This window comes from Acanthopagrus latus, chromosome 24 (assembly GCF_904848185.1).
Source record: "Acanthopagrus latus isolate v.2019 chromosome 24, fAcaLat1.1, whole genome shotgun sequence".
NCBI lineage: Eukaryota > Metazoa > Chordata > Actinopteri > Spariformes > Sparidae > Acanthopagrus > Acanthopagrus latus.
In genome coordinates this window covers 7,208,322-7,235,613 of record NC_051062.1, presented here as the reverse complement: position 1 = coordinate 7,235,613, position 27,292 = coordinate 7,208,322, and the positions used below count along the sequence as shown (strand labels likewise).

The window sequence follows — 27,292 nt, the reverse complement described above, 5'->3', positions numbered from 1 at the left end:
TCATCCAATAGTTGTTGACCTACTCCATTCTGGATAAATGTGGACCAGCTAACATAGCCATTCCAATAGCACGGCTACCAAACACACACACACACACACACACACACACACAGTGTATCTAGACCAGCTGCATATTAAGAACACAACCTTGGGAGAACTGCGGAAATCACTTGCAGCACATCTGCAATCAATGGATTAGCTCACTTCGCCGCTCGTACTTACACAACATGTCTGGGTAGAGTTAGGCGTTGTGGGACATATACAGTACGGGACAGGGTGGACTGCAAATTGCAAAAGACTGATTTTTTTGCCAGCTCAGCCCACCCATAGGGAGTGTTTAAGACCAGTGCTCTGCTTAAGTGGGATTCCGTACTTATTACAGTATCTGGGTCAGACAAAATACCAATACGGGCTGGTCCCAGCTGTAGAATTAAGGTTAAATAGATGCATGGAGGTTGTTTTCTTTGTAATGGTCAGACTTTTATATTGAGTCAGCAGTGAAATGTCGCAAAGTGTAAAGATATGTAGAAGAACAGCTGCATGTTGCCTCTAACTGCTGTTGCAGGAAAGTACACAACATGTGCTGTTCAATCTGTGCGCTTTCTCTCTTCCCTACGAAGTCTCATTTTACCTTGTGTCCTACATTTCCCCAAAAAGCCCTTCAGCAAGCCTCAGAGAGCTCGGCTGGACATCCCCGTTCAAACGTGCATCCACGCGGGAGAAAGTGCATGAAGAGGAACAACAATGAGAGCAAGGAAACTGGTTTTTCCACTTGTCTCTCCAGAAGAGCACAAAAAATAAAAAAAAAAAAAGTTGGGTTCTTCACTCAAATGCCAGACATATTACACTGTGGTTTATGAGGCTGGGCTATGGGTGGAGAAAGTGTTAGATGATCTACATCTTGCACAACAGACTACTCCCTTGTGTGTCTGGTGAATAAAGGCGCAAAAAAAATGACTCCTGAAAGAAGCCTTGCTGGAGGACTGAAACCTGATTGTGGCTGCTGCGTTGAACAGTGCCACTGCAACAAAAAGCTGAGGAATTTTTTTCCCCAACATTCCTGGAGAATATGTTTTTCTCACTTTCTCTTCTGAGTTGGATGAGAAAATGGACACCACTCTCATGTCTGTGCACTCAGCATAACGCTATGGCCAGCTTTTCTCAATTTCAGGTGATTAAGCACAAACAAAAACATATTTTATCGTTATCTTCCATTTCTGCCAATAGATCTTCATGAATCTGACACACTGGCCCTTCAAAGATACCAAACACTTTACGTTTTATGAGGGCTGTTGGGATATTTGGACATTTGAGCTTCAGTATGTCACGTCACTGAGGAATAAATGTCACAAATGAGACTCAAATCTAATGTTGATGCATGCAACTTGGAAACTAAATGGGCTCCTCCATGCAGCCATAAGGAACACAGTTGTGCGTCTTTCATCTCTGACATTCATTTCCCACCTGACAGCCCTGTTTTCCTGCCCCTGACAACCTCATACATCTGAGGCCCTATATATGCGATGAAGTCATCGCATGATATATAGGCTCGCTGTGTGAGCAAAAGCAGTTTGCATGCTCGGCAGCCCCGGGGAATTTACCACGGCCTGTACGACACTGTCTGCTCGTGGTGATACTGTAGCTTTTCAAGCAGACGAGGCGATGAGCTCTGACTCACAGAGAGCTTTTTGTTCCATTCAGCTGCTACAAAACCTGCTTTTCACTGAGATGTCAAGGCAGTCAAGGACTCAAGTCCAACTTGTTTTTCTGAAAGGGAAGACTGTTGTCATACGAAAGGAGTGAATGTTAACACTCCTCTGTAAACTAGTTTAACCAATTTAGTATGAAATCTACAATATTTTCCAGTAAACTCAGGCAGAACAGTATTTTTTTTCCCCCTTTCTTTCTTTGATAAGCTGCTGTACGTATCTTTAAATTGGGCCCCGTTTCTCAAGCTAACGTTACGTTAGCAGAATTAACTTGACCTTGTTATTGTCATCCAGCTGATGTGGTGCTTTGGACGCAATTAAATTGTTTGATTTGTTCACCATGGATTATTAAAGATGAGGAACTCATTTAAATCTGTTTTTAAAACAAAACGAGGATGACAAAATCTCTAATAAAGCATTTAAAACATTCAAAAATTCACTTAAAATTATAAGAAATAACAGTTTTGACATTATGTCAAAGAGGTCTTTGCATTGTGTTGCAGATATCTACTGTAGTTAGCATGCTAACCAGTTAGCTGCGGACCTGAAGACCTCTTTGAGCCAAACAATCCAAAAACTCTGTTGCTTGCGGCGTAAACAACAACACTCCCCTAGCTGCAGGGCTAACTGAGCTAACAGGCTAACAGCAGCTCCAGTCATAGATGTATGACTTCTGTATTGCAGCTTTAATGACAAACTCCCAGTCTGACAATAATAAAACTTCAGATTACATACACTTATGTTTCCTCATAGTAAAATGTACTATTGCACAGCTGATTTGACAAAGAACTGTGAAAATAAAACACCCACCCACAGATTTTGAGGACATTTCAGAGGATACACATGTTCTCATCTGAAATCATATAATTTTTCAATTAGTGTGTTTGTATGTGAAAATGACTTCATCTCAAAATGAAAAGATTTGAACCACCAAACTGAGCTTGTGCAGGTTTGGGCTCCAAGACTTGTTTCTATGACAACATCTCCATATAACTTTAAGACGGGCCGGGAGGACTGAGAAGAAACAGGCCTGTGCCAAATCATCAAAAATCAAATAAAGTTAATTCAGTTATCGGTGTACGGAGAGCAGGGCCCAGCAGAGTATTGTTGATGTGACCAGCGTTCGTTTCACGCCCTAAAATTTTTCCCCCCTGTTCGGACATCAACAAACCTCCCTGTCACGAGCTCACGTCTCATCTCCATTTAGATGGGTCTTTAAAAATAATACACAGCCCTACACAGTCTGGCAACAGCAAACCTTGCATAATCCACCAAAGCACATATAAACCCGGAGGAAAATACTGGCTGTGTTTACGGTCTCTAAGAGATTTGACTCCGGGCATGTCTGTGTACTGCACATGTAAAAAGCTTTTTTTTTGTCAGAGAGCACAAACAAAGGCCACTGTCAGGTTTCAGCTGCGAGGCTTTGTCTGAGTGTTACATGTCAGGAAGCTAACTGGCCTTATATCAGCCGCACCTGTGCAATCATGGCAACACATCACAGGTGTGTCCTTTGTCCAAATCAGTGCAATTAAAGGTAGATGGCAAACACAAGGACAGTCAGCATACGTATCAGGATCAGTATAACCAAGCAAAATGTTTGTGCAACTTGTTTCATTTCCTGTTCGAAATTAGGAAGTTGACTCTTCTCCCCTCTTGTACTTTCGAGTCAGCTCAGCTGCGAGGTTATATATCTGTTTCACCGCCGAGACTGTGTAGCGGCTTTCTTGGATTTATTCATGAGGTGCTTTATGTCCAATCTTTCTCTCAGACACCTGTGCAGTATCACTATGATTGAAAAGCTCTTTACATAAACGCACAGATGCTCCTGGCATTAAGTTGTTTACACCACAGGTGCTGTGGTCTGCATGTTTTACCTGCCTCAGCCTGTTTCTGTTACCTGTGTTTACTCAAGAACTTACTGAGTAACCTCACAGGGGATTAACATCTCCAGCTGATGTAGCAAACACCCTTTCAACATATAGGTTTCCATATTAAGTGAGAAATAATGAGCGTGTTCTTCATAACAGCCCAAACTTGACCAAGAGTAATATGTCTTACCTCAAGCTGAGAGGAAAGTGTGACACCTGCTGAGATCCCAATTATGCAACGTTCAGATAAAAATGGTAAGACTGCTATCAGCCCTATTTCGTCATACAAGTATGGTCTAAAAACTCATTTGCATGTAAGTGAGACTGTAAAGAAGTGTAAATGTATGCTGAGACAACGCAGTTTTCACAAATCAGGCTCCCTGTAGTGTTTATTCATCAACAATCTGCTTTAAATTGAGGACCGGTGTGCTTCCTGTGAGGCGGTTGGATGTTGTGGTGGAGTGATAAGACTGCAAAAACACCATTTTTTCACTCTCTCAATGAACAGAAAACACACTTTCTTCAATTCCATTTGCATTTATTCTAAAGGGAAAATATATAATTCAATAAATATTGCGGCAACAACATCGGCAAAGACATCTGAAGGTGACATCAACATTCAAGAAAAAACATGATAATGTACATGGGGGAGAGACGACAGATTAGAAGAGTGAAGATAAGAGTTGGGGCCACTGAGCCGCCTAATGTGACAGCGCTGGCATTTCGAGCGAGCTAATTGGGAAGTTGGAAAGTTAGATTAAAAGTGCATCAATACCTTTTGATATTTGAACAGCTCATTAATTGCACTGTTGTTAGAGAGAAAAAAACCCACAACTTTTAAAAAAACACTTTGGAAAAGTCTCTTTTCACACTGACGCCCAGTTTTTGTTACATCATCACACATTTTAAATGAGACCCACAGACCGTGGAGGGAATAACATGATCCAATTTTAAGAAAAAGGCCCGGTCACACAGAATGTGGTAACTGCTGAGTGGCTGATAATTAGCACGCTCATTAGCTTGGTTGCAAACAGGACACAAAGTTCACATGGTTTATTTAAAAGATGTCTTTATACCATCAACTTCTGTCTGCAAACAGTTTTGGAGTTAATACTAAATACTTGGTATTAAAGGAATGGTGCAACACAGCTAATTAACTATAATAGATTCCACGATTACGGACTTTCTAATCATCCGTTCCCTCAAAAGTCACCACTGCTGAGACCGTTAACTGACGGTCAATGGCACAAATTCACAGGAAATGATTTTATTGCAAATGTATGCCATTTTTAAATACTGGTGTGACCGGGCATTTGTTAACATTTTTGCCAGACAGCCGGGTCTGAACACTTCAGGGAAATGCAAAGCAGAAAGCTCTGATGTTTTCAGAGCCTAATAAACAAGCTTTAATTGTTGTTCTCATTTCCACTCCCTCCCTGAAGTGCAGTGGAAAAATGATTCATAGCTCAGAACTGGCTGTCAGCCTTGTTTGGACATTTTACACAGTTGCTCAGAATTTGTCAAATGTTGGTCAATTAAAGCTTTCGGGCCCATTAAAAGTCCATTAAGGGTTTTTAAAATGTGTTGTGCGAATTATTTCTGAAAAAAGGCCAAATCGCATTTGTTTGGCGCACAGATTGAAGGAACTGCTGGCCAAATCCAACAGGCTGAAATCAGCTTTGAGTCATTTTATTCATGACTCCATGAACCGTCTGTGCGGAGAGCAGTTAGCATGATGCGTCTTCAGAGAGTCATCATGTATCTATAGCTGTTGCGGGGAAATAAAAACGGGCTGTCCGACCGGTACAAACGGTGCAGTTAGAAACTCCAACGGCTCGGGCGTGACCGGAGGAGTCGCTGGGCTCCTCGGGGATCATGGTGGAAACTCATTGGGACGAAGCTAAAAATGAAATGATGCAGTTACACACCAACGACTTCACATTATACCGACAACATATCAGAGACAAGGGGGGGGGGCGGGGGACAAACAGCGTCAGTTTTCCTTCACGCAGGACTAAGAAATTCCTCCTCTAAGCTCCTCTGCACACACACTAACAGTTACAGGAGCACGGGGTGAGAGTGAATCAGTTCAACTACCATGACGAGTTGTTGTATAACCCTCCGAGCAAAATGTCTTTGATCCAGCACAAACAACAGCAGCTCCTCTCTCTCTTTCTTTTTTTTTTTTTTTCCCCCCGCAGGCAGCTAACCCCCCATCACCGGCTTTGGCTCCCATTCAGAAGATCACATGTTCTCACACCCTTCCTTTTTTACGAATGAGCATCTCCTTAATGACATCACTCCTCCCGCTCATTTCCTGTTGCCGTGGAAAGCCTCGACCGCGTCCGCTCCGTCATCCCGGAGGAAGCGGGGTCACTTCCCCGAGCAGGTAGCTCGCTGACGGATAGCTTCCTCGTCTGGTGGGGCGGGGGGCCACGTGGGTTGGGACGCTACTACGCATTGAGTTTTCATTGGTGCAGAGTATTCCAGTAACATGTACATCAATTGAAGCTTATAAAACCCCTCTCCAGACAAATAAGGGGTCTTTAACATGCAGGAAAGAGCGCTGCCCCGTAGCTTCCTGCTTGCACTGTGCTCTGTCCTTGTTCTCAGTCTAATCCTCCTCAGTCTGATCAGTCACATGACTGAGCAACTTTTGGCTTTGTCCTTCCGCAGGTCCGAGGCCACCGCCGCCAGGTCGGGCCTTCCGGGCATGTGCGAAATCCTCTTGTTCCCACGGGCCGCCTTGCTGCGCTTGACGTTTTTGTTGTTCTTGTTGATGCATGCCAGCGTCGCCACGTGGAAAATGTCTCTGACGCTGTTCTCCGACTGCTGGGCTGAGCACTCGATGTAGGGCGCCGAGATCTGCTTCGCCATGCTGGAGCCCTGAGGAGGAAGAGGTCAAATATGGTCACCACCGGACGAAAGAGGCTCAGGTTAGCAAGAGGTCAGCGCATTTCTAAGCACTCGCGTCAACAATGACGGGCGGATTTTCGCTCTTAGGGATCAGTTAATCATGGCTTAACACGGTGCACAATCAGTGATTATTCATGAATGAGTCACGAAACTGGTTTACTTGTTTCATTCAAATTTCTCGTGTTTAAAAATGTTACGATTCTAGATCATACCTGGTCATAGGAGACTGGTGTCTGTCTGTGGTTGGAGAGCTCCACCAGTGTGCTCAGGTCAGTGCGCAGGTCTGACTTACATCCAACCAACAGCATCTTAGTGTTGGGACAGAACTCCTGGATCTCCCCTTTCCACTGTGGAGAAGGACAAAAGCTTGTAATCATGCAACATTCAACGTTTCTACTTGAGTTATTCAACAGAAGTGAGAAAAATGGCAAATGTATCTACCAATGATGCTAAAATAAAAGGTATAATATGAGGAGAGGATTGATATTCAGCACCATTTTCTGGCCTAATGCTTGAGAATGATGATTAAACCCAATAGGGTTCAAAGATTTGTTTAAGTATGCATGTTGGCCACAAAATCCCATGAGCTCTACTCCCTGTCACCCATCCTTTAAGTACAAAGGTTACAGCTGCCACTTCCTGGAGCCCCTCACGCTTTGAACCCTGAAAAGGAACTACAAATAATCCCCATGTTTCCTCCCTGACAACAATAAATGCTCTGTGATCAATGGCATTTCTCCAGGGGCTTTAATCTGGGGCTAATGTGCCTCAGGGCTGGCTGACTGGCTGGCTGGCTGGTCAGGGGATCAAGTTCATCGACATCCAAAGAGGAAGTTGTTCTGTACAGTGAGTCTATCGCCTTCTGTCTGCACAAACACCCCTTGACTAAAAAACCTAGACCAACGCTAATTCCTAATCTGGACGCTCACTGCCTTGAAACGCTACCTTCAGCGAACGTAACGTTAAGCAAACCCACAGTTTGATCACCAGACAGACGCCCAGGAAGCAGAACGACTGCTCAGCAAGGTCCTAATTACTGGCTAATGGACAGATTACAGTGTGCAGAACAGATGAATAAAACAATACAGCTGTTCAGAAGCCAACACCAATGTGACCAATTTCTAGATTCAGTCGGTTCAGTTTTAAGCTGTATAAATAAGACGTGGGGGTCAGTGAAGAACCTCCACCCATGACCTTAAAATTCCACAGTTACTGAGTTGAGTTGATCCCAAATGCGGCTCCTCGACAGACAGTACGGCACTGGCTAAAGTCCTCGGACAAACAAAGTATAGATTTGAAAACACACCCAGTCTGATTGGTTCTGGGTTGGGTCCTGTTGCTGGATCCAGTTAGTCCAATGAGATCGTGCCTATTGGTTCTTGGGTTACTTTAAGACTGTCTTTTTTTCCCTTGTGGGTCTGTTTTGGACTGGGTCCAACATACAGACGTGCCATAACTCCAAATAAAATTTTCATGGACAGCTAAAATAAAACACCATGGAAACAGGAAGTACAAAAAGAAAAGCACATGCCAGATGCATTTTAACTGTAGAGAACAATGGTTTTACATGTGCCATGACAGTCAGATGACTGAGGCTGCATGCCTTGCTCTGTGCTCAGGACGCAGGCTGACCTGTGGGAATTGACAAGTTCAACCACAGTCATAAGTTAACCACCCAGCAGCCCCATGTGAGAGACTTGTGGCTACAACTCAGTCCGTCCGGCCCCTCAGGTGATTTGACCCAGTGACTTTCCAGTCACACCACAGCTTTACAACTTTACATCACGAGATCGCAAAAAAAAAAAAAAAATGTCTTGACTGTAGAACCAGACTTCTGATCCAGTTAAATGCACCATGGCTTTTGTCAGCAGATCAAACTAAATCAAAGGAGGGGAATGTTTGGAGTTGAAAGGCTTGTCAAAGGCTGGATGATCGCCTTTTGAATAAAAGTGGCATAAAAAAAAAGGGAAAAAAATGTGACAAACCTTTTTCAGCACGCTGTCGAGTGTTTCAGGGCGGCTGATGTCGAAACAGATGAGGACGGCGTCGGAGTCTGGATAGGAGAGGGGCCTTACATTGTCGTAGTACGGAGATCCTGAAACAAGGGAAAAAACAAGAAGTTCAGATTCAGCTGACTGCTCTCTTTCAGCTGTAGGGCACACACAGATGTACATAAACCAGGTTAATGCAATTTTCCATGTCATCCCTCTGAATTTAGGACTGGCCTGCAGAAAACAACTCGACCACTCTGCTCATGATGGCTTCAGTTTCCTATTGAAGGCTATTAAGGGAAACTCTGAACGAGGATTCAGCTCCAGGGACACAAGTACAAATCTTGCCATCAATGCTTTACTAATATCAAATTGTACTTGCGTCACAAGGCTGGATTAGCCCGGTTCAAGAACTTTCTTTTACTCAAGGTAACGGAGTTGTACTGAAAAAGAAATACCTAAAGCGAGGGGCAGTGACTACATAAAACATTAAACTAGAATGCATGAACATGGCCAGATCATCGCTTTACACTCCAAAGCACTTCTGACAGTTATTCTCACATGACATGATTGCAGCTCAGCCATAATCCATGGCAACCAGGCGAGAAAAACAAATAACGCCGCATCAGTAGAAAATATGTGCTGACTACGACAAGATCACTTGTTGGAGAAATCCTCTCCAGAGAAACAGAGAACTTCAGAGCGAGGAAATGACTCCCCCCTCGAAAATTGAAGCCATGTGTGAGGGAGACGCCCATCTCTCCGCCGGACTCGAACATCTCCGGAGAGGAAGAGGGGGGAGGACACGGGGAGGAGGAGAGGGTGGCGTCATGTCAAGGTGAGTCAAGATCACATGACAAGCTAGAGCTGACCACACACAAGCGGCTGCCAAAAATCTGGAGAATTTTGTTTTTGGTGACTGAAGGTCCCCCTGGGAGGTCCTTTCTAAACACTGCTGTGGAAAAAAAGGGCCTGGAATTCACTGTCACACACACACACACACACACACACACACAGGGATCTAGTTATCCTAATCTAAACAGTCTGGATGGGAGACGACCCCGTTTAAACAATCCACGCTTCCTTCCAGGCCTGGGCAGCGCAGAACAAAGTATGACACCAGCTGATGTGTGCACAATAAACGAACCGCTGCCGCACACAGAACTCTGAACTGTATCTGTCTGCATAATCTGGCACTGTCAGTGTTTGAGCTCGGAGGTCAAATGGGCAGATTCAAAACTTATCTAGGGGTCAACAATCGTCTCAAAACTGCAAACCCACCAAATGCAACAAAATAATATCAAAATTATATGATAATTAATAGAAATGACTCCTTTTGCCTTCTAAGAACTTGATGTAACATCTGTAGCTCACACTTTGTTCACAATTGCGACATTTCTGTGCAGATAATTATATTTTCATCATTGCCATCATCTCTTTTAAAGGCGGAGTTATATTCAGTGATGACAAGTGTGTCGTGTATGACAATTAAAGCTCATCGTCATGCTTAACTAATGTTAGATCATCTTATAGGAATAAATCTCTTTGTCCTCGCTGTAGACCGCAAAAAGATAAAATCCTTGCTAACATTTGAAATATAAAGAACAGCACAGAGCTGGCGTTTCTCGCTAACAAACCACATTTGGCTACAGAGACTGATTTGCTGTAAACGTTTACAGGCTACCAGTTTCACAGCCCTGGATTTCAATTGGAGCCATTACTGAAGGGACAATTCAAGTAAGACGGTGGTCGGTGACACAGTGCCGTGCTCTGGCTCAAACCCTGAATTTGAAAGCATAATTTCCTCAAATGTCAATACACGCAGACCATCCAGGATGTAGCTAATTCTGTCTTAATAGATTTTACTGTATGAAAAACTGATTGTCGGGGAAGTAAAGCCGCCAGGAACTACACACAAGAATTCATTTTGATCTAAACATAATGTGTTTCAGATGGGCACAACTTTTCTGTGTTTCCACTCGCTCTCTCAGGATCTCTGGGGAAGCCGTCTGATGGGTGACCTGAACCACCTAAACAAAACGTCTTGACGCTGAGCAGACACGACACAGGAAGTACCAGGCGATGAGGAATGTGCCCCCCCCCCCAGCAAGAATTTATTTCCCATTTTTCATGGCTGTCTCACAATCAATCACAACCACATTTCATTGCTTCTTTTTCTTTTTCTTTTTCTAGTTCAGCCCTCAATGTCTGGAACCAATCACAGGAAAAACAGGACCCCGCCACTGAGAGGGTGAACTGCAGTCGCTTGATATTTTCCAATGAACTGATTGCATTTACCACCCTGATGAGATGAAACAAACATATCCGAGTCGCGGGGTGCCGTGTGTGAGGTCTTGTTTTCAAAGTGTCTCCGAGTGTGCGCACGTATCCCTGCAAATTTCACCTGGAGATTAAAGTATTTATAGCTGCAAAGCTCCTTGAGTGCATCTCGGCAAACTATTTCCAGCTGCACAACATAAACAGGAAAAAATGAAGAGCAGCAACTTTGAGAGCGGATCAAAAAATTTGCATGGGGCGCGGTGAAGTGTGTGTATACAGGTCTAATGGTTTTCAGGAGGCTTCTAATAGGAGACGTTTTCCTTCTTGTTTGCCGTTTACAGCAGGCGTAACTGCGTTAGAGCCTGCGTCTGAGACTAAACTCTGCTTCGAGGTCATCTTCCTGCCAACTGGAAAGATAAGAGGAAATCCCACAGCTTGCGCACACACAGTATACACACATATACACAAAGACCTGGTGACTGTCATCTAATTAGCTCCTGTCATTGTTCTCCCACAGGATCTCTAAATCTGGAAGGAAGACACACACCCTGTCCACCCTCCCTGTCCTTTAAACACACAGTGACACACACTCTCCAGCCCCCTCGCCTCCTGTTGAACATATCCTCCCTTGCGCCTCCCTCACGCCTCCCTCGCAGCAAGCGAACACTGTCGTGCACGCTGACATCAGAGGATGCTGTGTTATAACGTGAAACAATACCCAACTTCCACTGTGGTCCTGATGAAGAAAAACCAAATGACTTTCCATGACCGAGTAGAGTCCCCTCTCCAAGATGTATAAAAATGTCCTTCCTTCCTTCCCGGTTTGCTAATGTGCTTTTTCAGGCTCGTTTCCACAACAGCTGGGATGAAAGGCATCGCTGAATGCAATAAATACACATGAAACGAGCTGGAAAATACATACTGCTCTATTCATGTAACGTGAGTCATTATTTAAATTCCCAGATGTTCCCTGACTTCCACCAGAGAAAAAAAAAAAACAAAAATCCAACATTTCTGGATGTTGCCTGTCTGGAATACTGTTTCTTAAATGTTCCATGATGTTCAAGACACCCAAATACCTGTAGGAAGCCTTTACATAAAACGGCTTACTGACATGGAAATGTACTTTATCTCACACAAGCACACACAGTCCTGAGGTAAGCCAGCTGCGTCTGACAGTCTGGAGGTATGGCAACAGGTCTGCAGGCCTGCTGATTTACTGCATAGCTAACATTGCTGAGCAAAACTGAGCAGAGGGGCGGCGAGCATGTGTGTGTGTGTGTGTGTGTGTGTGTGTGTGTGTGTGTGTGTGTGTGTAGAGAGAGAGGCATGAGGCCTTCGGGAACACCTGTGGAAACAACAAACACCAACAGGCTCGTCGTGCCATCCTACACCATCCGGCTCCGATATATAACCTCTCGGCAGCCAGACACATACAACACAAACAGAGGAGACGGAGAGCAATTTTAAACTGAAGTAACCTGAACCAGTAGCTGCTGTAGTTGCTGTGGTTACCAAGATATCTGTTGCTGCAAACACTGACGTCCTGCCACTTAAAATTTGAAAAAGGCATCAAATGCTTAATGGCACAATAACAGATATTGCAGTGTATTACACTGCAATATAATGTGTTATGTAATATTCTACGCCGTGGTCATACAGTGTTGCCATGAGACGTTAAGATCTGATGTTGCCATTTACGTATATTATGATCCAATTACATGTGTGAATTGTTACGTTGTTGCTATATAGCATCAAGATACGATGTTACTATTTATTACCATAAGATATAATGATGGAATGATGTTAAGTTACAACACCGAAAACACGTTAAGATAAAACACAATGCAACATTTTACGATCACAAGTTACTGTAAGACGTCTTACAATGTTATGATATAGACCCATATAATACGTTATGTTACGATATGACAGATAACGATATGACATGTTCTGATGCTACGTTACCCCACAATATGTTAGATGCTGTATATATGACAATACCACTTCACTGTACAATATTTCAATCTAAAAGACAGGTTCTGATTCAACGCGCCACGTTACTTCATGTTTAGATCCATCATATGATATTCATTACACAATCTGTAACGTAACATTACACGTTACTTAACAGAATGTTACTTTGACATGATTAATATAATACAAAATACGATACATACTGTTTAACAGATCACTTTCAGTACCTGTGCATAACTATAACTACATTCTCACTGCTTCAGTATTTCACATTTTGCTGAGCATAGACTACCATTGGATCAGCAAAATTCTGGTTTAGATAAATTAGTAAGAAATGATTTATTAAAGTATATGTAAAGACGATATACCTGGCCCTAGTGTATTAAGATGTTTGGCCAAAACTTGCTTTCCTTATGATCCAGGTGTTTTTGCATTACTGTGGGGGGTTTCGACAAGGCAATCACTCTCCCCTCAGATCTCATCTCAGGTAATCCACCCAAATGAAAACCAAACATCTGCATGTGAATGGACCTAAAGCACACTATGGTGATCCATAGTAATGAGCTCTGTAGCTGTTGTTAAGGACACTCAAAGCCACGTCAACAAAGAAGTGTGAATCAAGTGGCACACACATTACAGCCAGCACAAAAACACCGGCGAAGTCTAACGGGCAGCACGTTTGAGCAGGTGAACAGCAGGACACGGAGAGCCAAGAATGCAAAGTGTTCAGTGTCAAGACCGGACACAGATTTTAATGTCAGGTGTAACATCACACAGTATTTCCATGACACTAGCGGACAGGAAGTCCATTAATCTCTCCCAGAATTCCAACGTCCTTTAGCTCATACACTGTATATCCAACAACGGCTCAGTGCTCTCTCGCCAGCCGGCAAATTCCAGTGTGATTCAATTTCCCTTTTAGAAATGAGGTAGGGCTTTAGTGAACCACGCCACTTCTCTTTCACCCTGCCAAGGATCTGGGCCTGCTGGGGACAATAGGGGTCTTTGTGGAGGAGGAAGTAGAAACCTTTAGTCTGAGGAATGCCAGACATGCGGCTCCAATTCGCTGAGCCCAGAAATGTGATCCAGTGCAACAATGGCTGCCGACGGAGGAATGGAGGGGGCACGGTGCGTGTGTGTGTGAGCGGCTGAGGGGCTTACTGGGTGCATGGAAACGTCCCATAGCCAAGCCGTCCGGCATTACGGGGCGAATCGGCACATGCAACATGCTTGAGAAACCTACAGAAGGAAGCGATCATCCGGGCTGCTCTGACCAAACCGTGTCATCCTGTGACTTCCTCTCGAACTCCTTTATCTGACTTTCTCTTCCTGTTTGTCAAAGTGGGTCATCTTTTAATGCGCAAGGATGGCAGCTGTTCAAATCAGCTCCAAAACAAAAACATCAAGAACTTTCCCTTAAGGTTCCCAAGGATAAATACCATCGAATGAGATCCTTGGAGTCTAACACTCCACAACAATTGTCTCATCGGGAGTCCTTGATGTGGAAATGCCAAAGAGTTCCTGTGTTTTTACAGAAGCTTTTATGTGTCCTAGCTTTGGAAAATTATAACAAACATCTCTAAATATGAAGTACTAAATGCTAAGCTACTAATTCCAAGTTTCCTGCAATCAACTCCACAAGTACATTGCGATTATTTCACAAGCGCAAACGTGCAAAATCTGTCGGAAACGACCTCCCATGAGCCTGGGATTACTGCTGAAACGATTAGTTGATTTGACAGAAAATGTAAAAGCTGCTTTGATCAGTGTTTAATATAAACAGTGGATCAGGTGACTGTGTCAAAAGGGGTCGCCTGAGAATATACACCCGACCCCCGTCAGATCATTTTAGCCTCTTTCGGCTCACTGTTTTCGTTTCCCGGCCTGAAACGTAACTGTCTCACTCCGAGCGCTTTCATCGCATATTTTCCGGATGCAACAAGCGGCTGTTTTAAGAGCACAAAGACAAACAAACAGACAAAACAGAACAGCGCCAGACAGCAGCAAGAAAATTAGCGACTAGCTTGTAAACATAGCAGAACGTTTAGCAGCTTAATACCTGGAGGGACCTGGTGCAGAGAGAAAACCCTGAGCTAAAAAGAATACTGGACTTAAATTTATCATATTATAATTGGATACTTTTAGCATCTTTCAGCTAATTGTTTTGGTTTCCCAGCCTAAAACTTGTTGTTTTGGTTTCACACACAGCAAACGGCTGTTTAAAGAGCATTGAGAGACACAGTAAACAACAGAAGGAAAGGTAGCCTGTGAACATAATGTAATGTTTAGCAGTTAAAGAGACAGATGTTTTCCTCTGGAGGTGGTGCAAACAGGAATGGACATACATTTAAGAGCCTACTGAAATGTTAACATTATTCAGATCTGTGTACATAAGCAACTGACTACTAATAGTCATTAGCAAATAGTCAGTGTTGTGTTGACATCTTGATGTCCAGCCTCCATGAACGCCCACCCCCCAAAAAATCAATGTTTGATTCAGTTAATGTGGCTGTATATTCAATAAATCTGGGTTTAGGACTGGTGGAAAAGCAATGTAAAGACAGTCCTGCGGGATCTGGGATTTTGAAAACTGAACTCCAAAGCACAGAAAAGGGGCGAAAAAAAGTAAACTGTCAAAAATGAAAATTGCTGTTTTTAGCAGCCCTGTCTGAGATTACCTAGTTATGGGTTTTCAGATGGATTTTTTGCTCTTTCAACTCAGGAAAATGAGAGGGGGCCTCGGGCACACAGGCACTGAGCCACAGGAGTTGTTCTGTTTACCTTCACTATCTCTTCCTATCCTCCAGTTTGACTCTCAAACAAACACCTTTGCAGCTCATTTAGACGAGCAGGCGGGCAGACAGACTGCATAAACCGCTTCCTCTGCCGGTGAAAGGAGTGTGAGGCATCAAAGGCTGCGCCGCGGACCCGACGGGCCCCACCCTCAGTCAGGGGAGGCAAAGCTAGCACCGACAAGCAGGGTGTGGGACAAATGGAAGGCAATACAACTGGCAGGCATTTACCTTAATGACCCAAATTACTCTCATCACCCTCCCTTTTAAACACACACAAACACACACTCACACACACACCAGGCTGCTCATTAGGCCACTCATCACAGCAGAACAAAGACCACCACGGTGTGCGTAGGTGTGTGTGTGTTTGTGAGGGAAGGGAGGGGGGTGGACGTATGGAGTGTTTGTCTTCATCTCAGCGTCCTGGTCTTTGTCCGACTGCATGCTGGGGTCAAACACACATACACACACACGTGCTGCACCTCCCCTCTCTCTTAGCACACCTCTGGAGATAACGGATCAATTGGATCAGCCATGGACGATGGGTGTCTCTACAAAGGGACCAGTCAAGCCAAAAGCTGTGTCAATCAGTCACTGTGTGTGTGTGTATGTGTGTTGGATGGAGGGTGAGGATTGAAGGAAGGCGGAGGGGGTGGGTGGGGGGGCTGGCTCCATCTCAGACCCGCTGATCTAATAGGAACCGCGCCCCCCCCCTCGCTGTTTTATGAAGCAGAGAGAAAAAGAAAAATGGCTCCAGGCGACCGGCCAGCACGGCGCAATAAAACAAAATTCTCACTCTGGCCGGCTTTCATTTCTTCGCCTCTCCACTTCAACAAAAACACACATTCTGTAGGGGTGGAAGAATTTGAAATGTGAGCTCCTTGTTTTGCTCACTTGTGCTGTTACAATGCCGGAAAACGAGGACTATGTGCTGATTCTGAGTTCAAGTATAAAACTGTATCTGACTTCATGTAGCAGCTTTTGCTGCCCAGATGAGATCCAACTGTTGTCAAAATCTGCCTAAAATCTTAATTTGTTCAAATTGATGGTAAAACTTTACAGTAAGCATCATTAATTAATAGTTAACTAATGCTTAGTGAACAAAGAACAAATAATGAAATGCTTTCTAAAACATTTACTAAATGGTTTATAAACCTCACTTACATCCAAATATTTATGTTTATTATTAGTATTACAAAGTATTATATTGGTTGCAACTTTATGTAAACAACTGCTCAAATAATTGTTTTTAAAGCATTTCATTGGCTGTTGACGGTGAAATAACTATTAACTAATGATTACTAAACTGTACATTTACAATTTATTAATGTTTCTTACTATAAAGTGCTAGCAAACTGACTCTGTTTCTTTGTTTCTTCCGAGGAGGATGAACTTTTCCATGCTGATCTCCACATTCGGGAAAGTTACTCAAACATCGCTCAGGAATTCCAGGCCAGAGACCCGCAACAGCTGGCTGTCTGCTTGTCCCCGCCCATCGCACCCACACACACACACACACACACACACACACACACACACACACACACACACACACACACACACACACACACACTCTAACCACGCACACCAAATGCTCGCGCACACGCAACATACGCCTCACTCACGCCTGACTGCTGTGCTATTCACTGCTTGGGCATTGATGGATGGGAAAGTGGGTTTGTTTACACTCAAACACACATTTAAGCACACACACACACACACAACACAGCAGCTGGTTTGGACCCCGAATACAAAGTCCGACCAACAAAGCGATAAAAACCAGAGAGTCAGTACACATGTTGCACGACAAAACTTTCCCAAAAACCCCAATGGGGAGAATTTCAAAGTATGTTCTCCAGATGTATGAATATGAGCTCCGTTCAGCCTGTCATTATCGTTCCTTTCCTGTTTCTGCTTTCGATTTTGCTCAGCCGAGAGAAATTCATAAATCAAAAAAACGCAGCACTTTGATGCATTTCTGTGTTACCACTTAAAGCTATAAGACTAACCATTTTCTATGGAGGTAAGAGGTGATCAGCTTTCATGGTGCGAGCGGAAAACGTGCCTGGCTTGTAGGAGCTGCGACTCCAGACTCCAGAGAAAGGATTAACCCAGCTTTATTGATTAAAATGGGTCACAGATTAATTTCATTATTCAAAAAATGTGAGCCTGAGCCTCTTTACAGTTCAAGGTTTTAGACATTTTAAGGGAAATACCGAAGCATGTAGCATTAAAGGGGCCCTATGTAGTTTTGGAGAAGAAATTTAAAGGCAGGATTTGACTGTTTACAATAATAATGATGGCATTAATACAAACACATAAACAGTTATTGTTTCCATAACTGATCTGCTTGTAGCTGGAAAGGTGGCAGGGTCCGCCACATATAAACAAAGTATGAAATGGTGTTGTCCTTTAAGGTCAGTTTGTTATTTAGTTTATTCAGACATGAACACAAACAGAGTCTGTTTCTCTAGTTTGTTTGCGAATAATAACAAAAATCAATCAATAAGGATTCTTTCAAAAACTACACAGTGCTCCTTTAATTTAAGAGGATGTGGCCAAACCGCAGATTGAAACTGTAGCTCTATCGGATCATTTCTTATCAGCAGGAGAGCATGTCCACAGGGGTCACAGGAAGCATGTTTGGACATGTCCCCACATTGCACCAGAACTGACCTCCAGTGACACCCAACCATGGAGCAGGCGAAACAGGAGGGAGGTGAAGGTAGGGAGAGAGGGCGTAATTACCTGAGGTGTCCCACAAACTGAGCTCAATCCTCTGAGTGTCGATTTCAAAACTGGCTGTGTAGTTCTCGAACACGGTGGGGACGTAGCTCTGCGGGAAAGAGGGGAGGCATCAGAAATGGAGTGTTTAAACTTTGAAAATGACAATAAATAAGCTTGTAAACAGAGGAATGAAACTATGTAACTACCTGTATGTGCTCAACTTGTATCTACAAATACAGTTTAATGTCAGGATTATAGCCAACACATGCATGAATCACAGAGGTAATACACATGTCCTTCATCATTATTGGAGCATTAGTCCCATCTGACACATCCATCTCCATAAAGGTTTGGTCATATCAGCCCAGCGTGTTAATAAAAGCAGGTTAATTGGCGTCACGCTCGTCAGCCTGCAGGGTCTCACCTCAGGGAAACAGTCCTTGGCGAACACGTGAAGCAGGGCGGTCTTACCGCACTGGCTGTCCCCCACCACCACTATCTTACACTTCACACTCTGACTGGGATCCATGCCGGATTTCAGAGATGATTTCTGACACGAGCGTCTCTCCTTCATTGATTTCCCGTCGGGATTAAGTGTCAAAATAATGAGTCCAGTCCTCAGGTGTCGTCGAGGTGTACGGTGAAGCGACAGATGCGGTCGAGGTGCCTCCCAACTTGCTTCCCTGCTTCACAGCTTGCCTGCCTCCCCCTGTGTCTCCGCCTGCTCTGAGCCGGTAAATGCCATTTGCCTGTATTTATAACGTCGCACGAGCCAATGGCAGCGGCCCGCACGAGGCTCGTCCCTCCCGCGAGCGTCCACACAGCAGCAGCCTGCCGGCCGGCCCTTCCTCCATCATGGCGCCCCCCTTCGGACTACAACTTTCATACCCCTTAAATACAAGATGATGAACAATAAAATAAAATGAAGACGGAAGTTTATTCACTTTTTTCTTTCTTTCTTTAAAAACAAACAAACAAACAAAAAAAACATGGGCACATAAAAACAAAATAACCTTTTCAGTGGGAGATTAAGAGGCTTAAAACTTCAGATTATGACCCACTCCGTGCTCAACAAATGCCAGCAAATGTCACTGTGTTGTCAACATGCAACAAGGGCAGACATTTAAAAATGTCCATGTGCTTTTTTTTTTTAACATTAAAAAATTAGGCGAAATTCAATTCTGGGACAAGTCACTTCCTGGTTTAGGGCCAAATATCCCAGAGTGCATCTCATCACACAACTATATTCTCCTTTAAAGCCTGTGATTTTTGTTGATTTGTTCATATAAATGAAAGACTTAAACACCGCAACCTCAAACTAAATAAATGAATGAATAGACATTTAGATAACATACATTTCCAAAAAGAACAGGAAATTAACTTACAATGTTTGTTTATAGCCTAACTGCTAATTACAATTAGCACTGAGATGAAGGGGGATTAGTGAAAAGTAAACACAGATGTGTTTTACCAATGAAGACACTGTGAAAGATCAAAAATTGAGTGCCCTTACTTTCGTTCAAGGCCAAAAGTTAAATTAAATGTAATTAAATTGGCATGATATGCAAAATAATTTGTGTTTTAAAGGGGCAATTTACATGTATTAATCACTTTTCTCACTGACATGAAAAATGAGACCTTCCCAGTCTCTCTCCGTGCTGCTAACGGAGAGCGACAGTGGCTAACGTTAGTTTAAAAATGGAGTCTACCAACATTAACTAATGACCGGCTTCAAACACAGCGGAGAAGCTCCACTGTGCACCTTCAAAAATGATTTTATTCATCATTACAGTATATACAAATACTCTTGATTAGAAAGTAAATTAGTTCTAGGGGCGTCGCTGCTTTTCTTGCCAAAACCATCCCCGCTCTGCCTCTGATTGGTTGACACTGTTTATTTGTTTGGTGTGTTCAGGCACTAGGGGAGAGATTGGCTAGAGGCAGCTGGATTAGGGTGACAAAAAATCAGTGGGATCCATAAAAACACTGACCGTGTCCGATAATGCTTCTCAGAAGTTGGGAGGTTTTCCTTCCGACTTGTTTAATATCAGAATGTGGGAGCAGCATGGACGCCAAAAAGAAGTTGTTTGGCATTTCATCGCTCAGAGCAAGAGCAAAGGAAACGATACAATGACTATACCATACAGGAGTTTGGTAAAAGATTATCAACCCAATAAAAAAATATGCTTTCACAAGGCTTATCCTGGGCTAACGGACAATAAAGGGAAACCTGTAACTCACATGGAGTCAAATTTGATCTCAAGGTGTCACAGCAGGACATCTTATTATCATCATCCTTTATGTTTTATAGACATTTCACTCAATTCTCACAGAGACCAAACCTGAAGCTGAACATTAAGAGCAGGTATTGATTGATTCACACGCATTGATGATTTTCTTCTACAGCAATCAAATTTGAATTTTCTCCCTCATGGAGAGCCAATAAACCCGGTGAACCCAGTACCAGATGCTGCTCCTTTCCAGTGAGCAGCTTCGGTGGTTTCCACTGAGGATTCCCTCATTATCTGTGAGTGATACACACACTTATTGTGGCGTACACAGCCGGAAAAAAACACATTAGCTTCCATCCAGACCCGTCCGAGCAGACACAGAGAAAGGAGTAAAATGAAAACTGGATTTCCCTTCAGGCTTGACAATGAACCACATTCACATGTTTCTGTCTCTCTCTGTGTGATCAGGCACCCTTCTGGTCTCAAGACCTCATCTCTCAGCCTTCAGGCTACTCTCCCGAACACGGCATCACCGCTAATTCTTACGAAAAATGGGAAAACAGCAGCGTTCTGCATCAGCTCTCCCCTCTGTGATGGAGTGATTGGACTCTCTGTGTTGCTGGCAGCGTTTTTTCTTTTTCTTTTTTTTTTTTTTAACAGTGAGACAGCTCCACCCTGCAGGCTGTGTGGTGGGAGTCCCGTCTGTTGTGTGGGAGCTCTGCCTCCGGGACGCAGCACTGCCAGGGGGATTTTACACACTATAGCACTGCTATTTGGCTGCCATCTCTGTACCATATGCATTTGACCTCATTCAAATTCTGTCGGAATCGAAAGAGTCTACCTGGATGGGTTGCAAAACAGTCATCTTGTGCTTTTTGTTTTGTGTTTCTGACCTCAAAGGACAGCACTGATTTACTCTGTTTACATGTGGCGGACCCTGCCACCTTTCTAGCTTCAAACAGTGTTCTGGACCTTATTTTCCTCTGACAACAGCTTGTTTATTCACTTGTGGAAAAAACACATATTTCTGAGTTTGTACCATTACCTCATTAATATTAGAAACATTAAAATTCTTAGTTTGAATGTCTTTTTCTTGAAAATGCATTCGTCTTGCTGAGATTGAGAGGGCCATAAGAAAGGAGACAGTGAGCAAAACCACATTAACTGAGGTGTTTACACACTGTGCCCCTGCGCCCTTCTCCAGTTTTATTCAGGCTGACTGCCTTTGTGTGTGTGTGTGTGTGTGTGTGTGTGTGTGTGTGCCGCACTCTGCTATAGCCTGCAGCGTTGCCAATCTCACTTTGGTGCAGCCACACATTTGGGCCAAAGTGAGACTGTGCGGATTGACGACACACAGCAACATCTTAAAGGAAAACGTCACCCAGTTAATATTATCATCTTTGTTGCTGCTAAGATTCATTTCAAATTTGTTAATCTTTTTTATTTTCTGCCATTGTTCACACACAGTCTAACTGTCCTACTGTTAACTGGATCAGCTGACAGTTGCCCAAATACTGTACATGGCTCCCAGAATAGAAATGAGGGTACCACCTGTTTCTGGTCACGTGGTGCTGTCAACATCTTGTGCATCTTGTAAATTTCCATGAGGGACATTAACATCAACTGTGCTCTTGTTTATCTCTGGTGGCTTTAGAGGCAGGCCCATCTTCTAAAGCACTGCAGGACCCTTATTTTGAAAGAAGTGTGGCTCAACAGAACAGCTCGGCATCAGCTCTGTTTCAGAGATGATCTTGAGGTATCCTTGAGTGAAACGTCAATAAGCTCAAGTACTGTATATATCCCTTGGGAACCTCTTCACCACGTACGTAGCAGCCTACCATCTTCACTGCCTGTCACATACAATAAAATAATGCAGAGATGCCCTTGGAAAGTGAGGGGCTACTAGCGGCTCAGTGAACATATGTGACAACTGTATAAATGCAAGTCATTGAGGGCAAATAGAGTCTGAGTCCTGGTGATAAACTCCATTCAACAGCAACAAATAATGATGTACTTTTATATGTTAATGCTGCAATGTAACACAACAAATACAAGGCAGCAAATGATTGGAGTGAACAGCTGCCATTGCTGCTAGCTAGTTAGCTCAGTTAGCCGTGCAGTTAGCAGAGAGGGAGCTTGATGCTAGCTGGTTAGCATTATAACTACAGAGTGTATCAATATGCTTTGCATTCTGTTGAGTTTTATTTCTTTTTTCTTTTTGTCAACTAAAATTCTTAAGAACTGCACCTTTAATGATTACACTTTCATGTTAATTAATAGGCATCGATACTGTTTGAGCTAAATACTGAATGACCTTGGTCTGTATTCCCATAATGCTTTATTACACAACTAGGTCAGCACACGTCTACCGTGCAGTATTGTCAAAGCAGTTCAGCGTGTTAGCTCCTGAGAATAAACAGGGGCTGCTGACTTTAAAACAGCGTTTAGTCTTAGAGTGATAAATAATTTGAATTATTCATACATAAAATTTCTCAACGTGGCAACACTGTAGCTTCCAGTGATAAACTCACATCTGCGTGTGTTTTGTAAGGAAAGCACCCATCGCTGTTGGTAATAATCGGCACAGTTCAGGTCTGGGTCACGCACCGGTGCACATAACTCATCCTGTGTGGAAAAGCTCTCTTCTTGGAGCGCCGAATGAGAGGGATTTGCCGTAGTGCCGCAACAATTTCCAGAAATATTAGGCAACTGCAGGTAACAGCCATGCAACAACTATGATAAAAGAAAATCTGTTTGTCATCGGCAAGCAGGTCTCAAGATGATTAAGAGTGAGTAACAAATAATAGAATCTGATCCAGGTCTGAAGTGGATTGTTGTTATGGCCAGTGGGCCAGCAGTGCTGGAGGTGTGTGACGAGTCTAGGTCACTGGGCCGCTCTCCCTCTGCCCTGACAGCAGGCTGCCCCACAGTTATCTCTGTCGACGTGCATTCAATCAGCGGAGCACTGACATTTACTGCTGGGGCAAACCGCAGCACACGCTCACTTGTTCAGTTTGAGAGGGATTTCCTCGACGGTTAGTCACCGTGACTGGGAAATTAAGGGCAGATTCAAACCAGTTCAGGGAGAAATAGCGACGGACGTTGTCTTTTGTTCTTTATTCAGAAACAAGTGAAAGCACCAGGGATGAATGAGAATATCAATATTTTGCTGCCATCTGGTCCCTGGTACCAATGAAATTGAGGCTCTTTATATGAGTGAGAAAAAAAAAACTGACATTGGCTTAATCTTTAAATCATCCTTTAACTACCCTGTCCTTTGTGTCCCAGCTATGACTAAATAAAATCCTCAAAGTGCCTTTCTAAAATAAAATACATCTAGTTGAACACAACATGTCAGATGGTAGTTTGACCTCTCGCAGAATTCTGCCTAACTTACTGCCCCCGCTCTGGGTTCTCAGCCTTGATCTTTGCCTAACAGCAGCAGGGGGCTTCGGTCTGAAGGTACTCCAGTTTCAGAACAAGGAGAGCTGTTATTTCACACCAGCTGAGCTGCCGAGTGACCCCTGTTGACATGCTGTATGTGAGAGTGCGTGTGAATACATGCATGTATGTCTTCTCACGCAAATAAAGTAAATAAAGAGTCCCTCATTCAAGACGACACACAGTTTAACTTTCTGAAATTACTTTAGCCGGCTAGATAATTGAGCTAATATATTTTTTTTTGGTTTTGGTTTTGAAAAGGCTCGAAAACAACAACTATAGTGACATTCAAAACCTTTGACAAGTGTTGCTCCACAGCTCCATGCACACAGATGTGGTGGTGGGATGTTGATGTGCAACCAATTGCTCATGCTATAACTTATTTTTAGATATTCTTTTCAAATGGCAACACTTATTTTCCCCAAATTTCACCATAACACTGCTGTTGTGACATCACTGCTGTTGTTGTGACGCCGTTGTGGATAAATTGTTGCAGCATTTAAATTGATAACTGCTGTGCAGTTTCTCAAAATACACGGCAGTGACGTCCGTGTATTACAAAATCCCTCTAGTACTGTACGTTTTGTCTGTTGTGGCATTTCTTTGGATCTGGTATGATATGAATGGAGTGTGGACTGAAACAAACCTGGGATGACTTCCAAAATTCCTTTTAGTATGAAAAAAAAACATCTTACAAAATTGCTTTCTTCCTGTTTCCAGAACCCCTCTGTTTGCTCATTTGTGGCTCAAGCCCTCATGTAGCGACATGAAGCATGCACAAGGGGAAATTAACACCACACACTTGTTTTACATATGCATGATTTGTTAATTTCCTAATGTAAACTCTGTTGTGGTCGGTGTGCTGCTGTGATGAAATCGCTGAGGATCCTTTAATCTCCGCTGCCAGTAAATATGAGCATGACTTATCCAGGGTTAATCTTCCGAAACTTCCAAGGGAGTACCGTTTTACCAAAAGCTGTATGAGTCACCTGCTATCGTTCTGCTAAAATAAAGCGCCGGAGCCAAAATGTCTCTGTCTGATTTAACAGGTAAACTGCCAACGGGATTGTCTCACACTACTTGTAAAATTGACAAGATTACAGAAAGAGTCATTCTTAGACTCCGGAGTTTCTGGTGCATGAAACAGTGGTAACCGACTGGAACCCCACTAATGAATCCTAATAAGCCTCGGCTCTTTTTCCCTCCCTCCCCCCTTTGGCAAACACATGACATTTTATTTTAATAAACCATTAGCTTAATATCCTCCGCCGAATGTACTGTAGGGCAGCCAGGGCACAGCGCGCACACACACACACACACACACACACAGACAGAGGAGAAAGGCGATGACGCGTCGGACGGAGTACAGTAAGTCTGCCGAGTGGCTCCCGTCAGTCATTAGGTTCTGTTCAGGCATGGCTACACACACTGATGTAATGAGGAACAGTGAATATGTTCAGTGTGTGTGAGTGTTTAATAGATTGAAGGATGAATCATTCTAGGGATGACCTGATTCTTTAGGGAAATATGAGCATATGTGTGTGTTTGTGTGTTTTTTTGTGTGCGTGTGTGTGTGTGCGTGCATGTTTGGGGATTAATGGCGTGTGAAATGATGTCTTCATTAGCATCTCCTCAAGATAAACCACATGATGGGACAATAATCATATCTGTCAGTTACACGACAGACGCAGAGGATATTTGTGAGTCAAATCATTCGATGACAGTGGAAAGATTAATTTCTTTTTTTTTTCTTTTGCCAATTTTCAGTAATAACAGTTCTGGTGTTGTCGCCACTGTTTGGCTGTCACTTCCTGATTGTGAAATCCATAAATTGCAAATTTTTTACACCGCAAACCTGCTTAATTCAGACAGAATAAATTGGTTTTGATATATTAAACACTGATATGTGTTGTGTGGGACCTCACGCCAATATATGTGTCAATACAAATAAATATCAATATATGTTTTATGTGGCAGAATCAAGTAAGTGTCCGTCCTCATGAGGAGATCAAATTGCTTCTGATTCTAAAATGAGCCCCCCCCAATAATCAGATGCACGATACCTCTGGTCATACATTTAGAGACATCAGCTAGTATCTCTCAGTCACAGCTGAGGGCCTCCAGGAGCCACGGGGCACCTGAACGTTACGCGGTGACACGTCGAACACCAACACCACCATCAGTCAAGTAATACATATCTCACAGCTTTTGATCCGATTGACAGCGGTAGTCGACTGTAAGTCTTTGTGCGTTAATGCAGATCTGAGGGGCAGATTTCAGTCCTGACACTGAAATTACTGCAACACATACGGAGCTCCTCATTTCTCATTACTGCGATAAAGAGCTGGATGACACCCGAGGCTGTTTCCTGGCTGTCACCCTCATCTCAACCTCGCACGTCACGCAAGCACAGATCCCCCCCTGCCCCCCTGTGATGTGATCTGACTCATCGGGGTGACTGTGGTGGGTCCGCTGCATGGCGAAAATAAAAGAAACCACATCCTCACACAGCAGCCGCACACTTCCAAGGATCATGAGGAAATTACAGCAGGCGCTGATTTGGAGCACAGACTGCATGACTGCTGGAGTCAGAAACAGGGTCAGATGGGGGGTGTTCATTTCACTGGCAAACAAAATATTCATTTGCAACATTTTTCCATTCACGTAACGTAGGCAGGTAGGTAGCAAGTTCATGAATATACAAGAAAAGTACATATTTATCTGCTTCGTGTAACCTGACCAGTGATCCATTTGACATGAACAGCTGATACAAGTTAGTGGCTTCACATTAGCCCTCTAACACTCTAAATCAGGCCTCTGCATCCACACTAAAGTAACTGTCTCAGAAATGTCGTGTTCTGGCTAAATATAGTGAACAACCAGGCCATCTCTCTGGCCCATATATGTGCTACCTCTCCAGCAGACCTATATGGGAGTACCAGACATGGCTGCTGGGAGATTTACGAGCCTCCACAGGGCAATGATGTGCTAAAGTACGCTGTGTTGTGTTAGCTGCGAACTGTCTGACGAGACTCTTCTGCAGACACACTTTGAATTATTAAATGTTTAATCTAGCACTTTGACCGTGTCAGTGGTTTGCTCAAGATTTACATTTTGTTGCTGGGACGCTGACATGGAATGCAGCCAAAGTAACAGGAGACCTGATATTCTTTTTTGTTTTTTTTTCCTCCCTTCCCTTCAGCGTTTTATAGACTGTAGGTTGTGCATGTAAAAGATTTTGGAGGTTAGAAAGGTCACAGCGCCTCTCTCCCACAGAAACCTGAACCACAACCACCAGGATCGCCTCCTACCAAAGTCCCGCCTTTAATTCTGTGACTTTGTGACGTCACACTT

General features: G+C 43.4%; 1 protein-coding gene across 1 annotated transcript; it reads right to left on the bottom strand.

The window, feature by feature from the left end:
- Positions 1–4,101: 4,101 nt before the first annotated feature.
- On the bottom strand, positions 4,102–19,018 carry rnd3a (Rho family GTPase 3a). The gene is made up of 5 exons (XM_037091652.1): positions 18,691–19,018; positions 18,288–18,375; positions 8,482–8,591; positions 6,709–6,843; positions 4,102–6,466 (listed from the first exon to the last, which is right to left on the bottom strand). The coding sequence occupies exons 1-5, from the start codon at positions 18,838–18,840 to the stop codon at positions 6,218–6,220; spliced, it is 732 nt and encodes a 243-aa protein (XP_036947547.1). The 5' UTR covers positions 18,841–19,018; the 3' UTR covers positions 4,102–6,217.
- Positions 19,019–27,292: the final 8,274 nt, after the last annotated feature.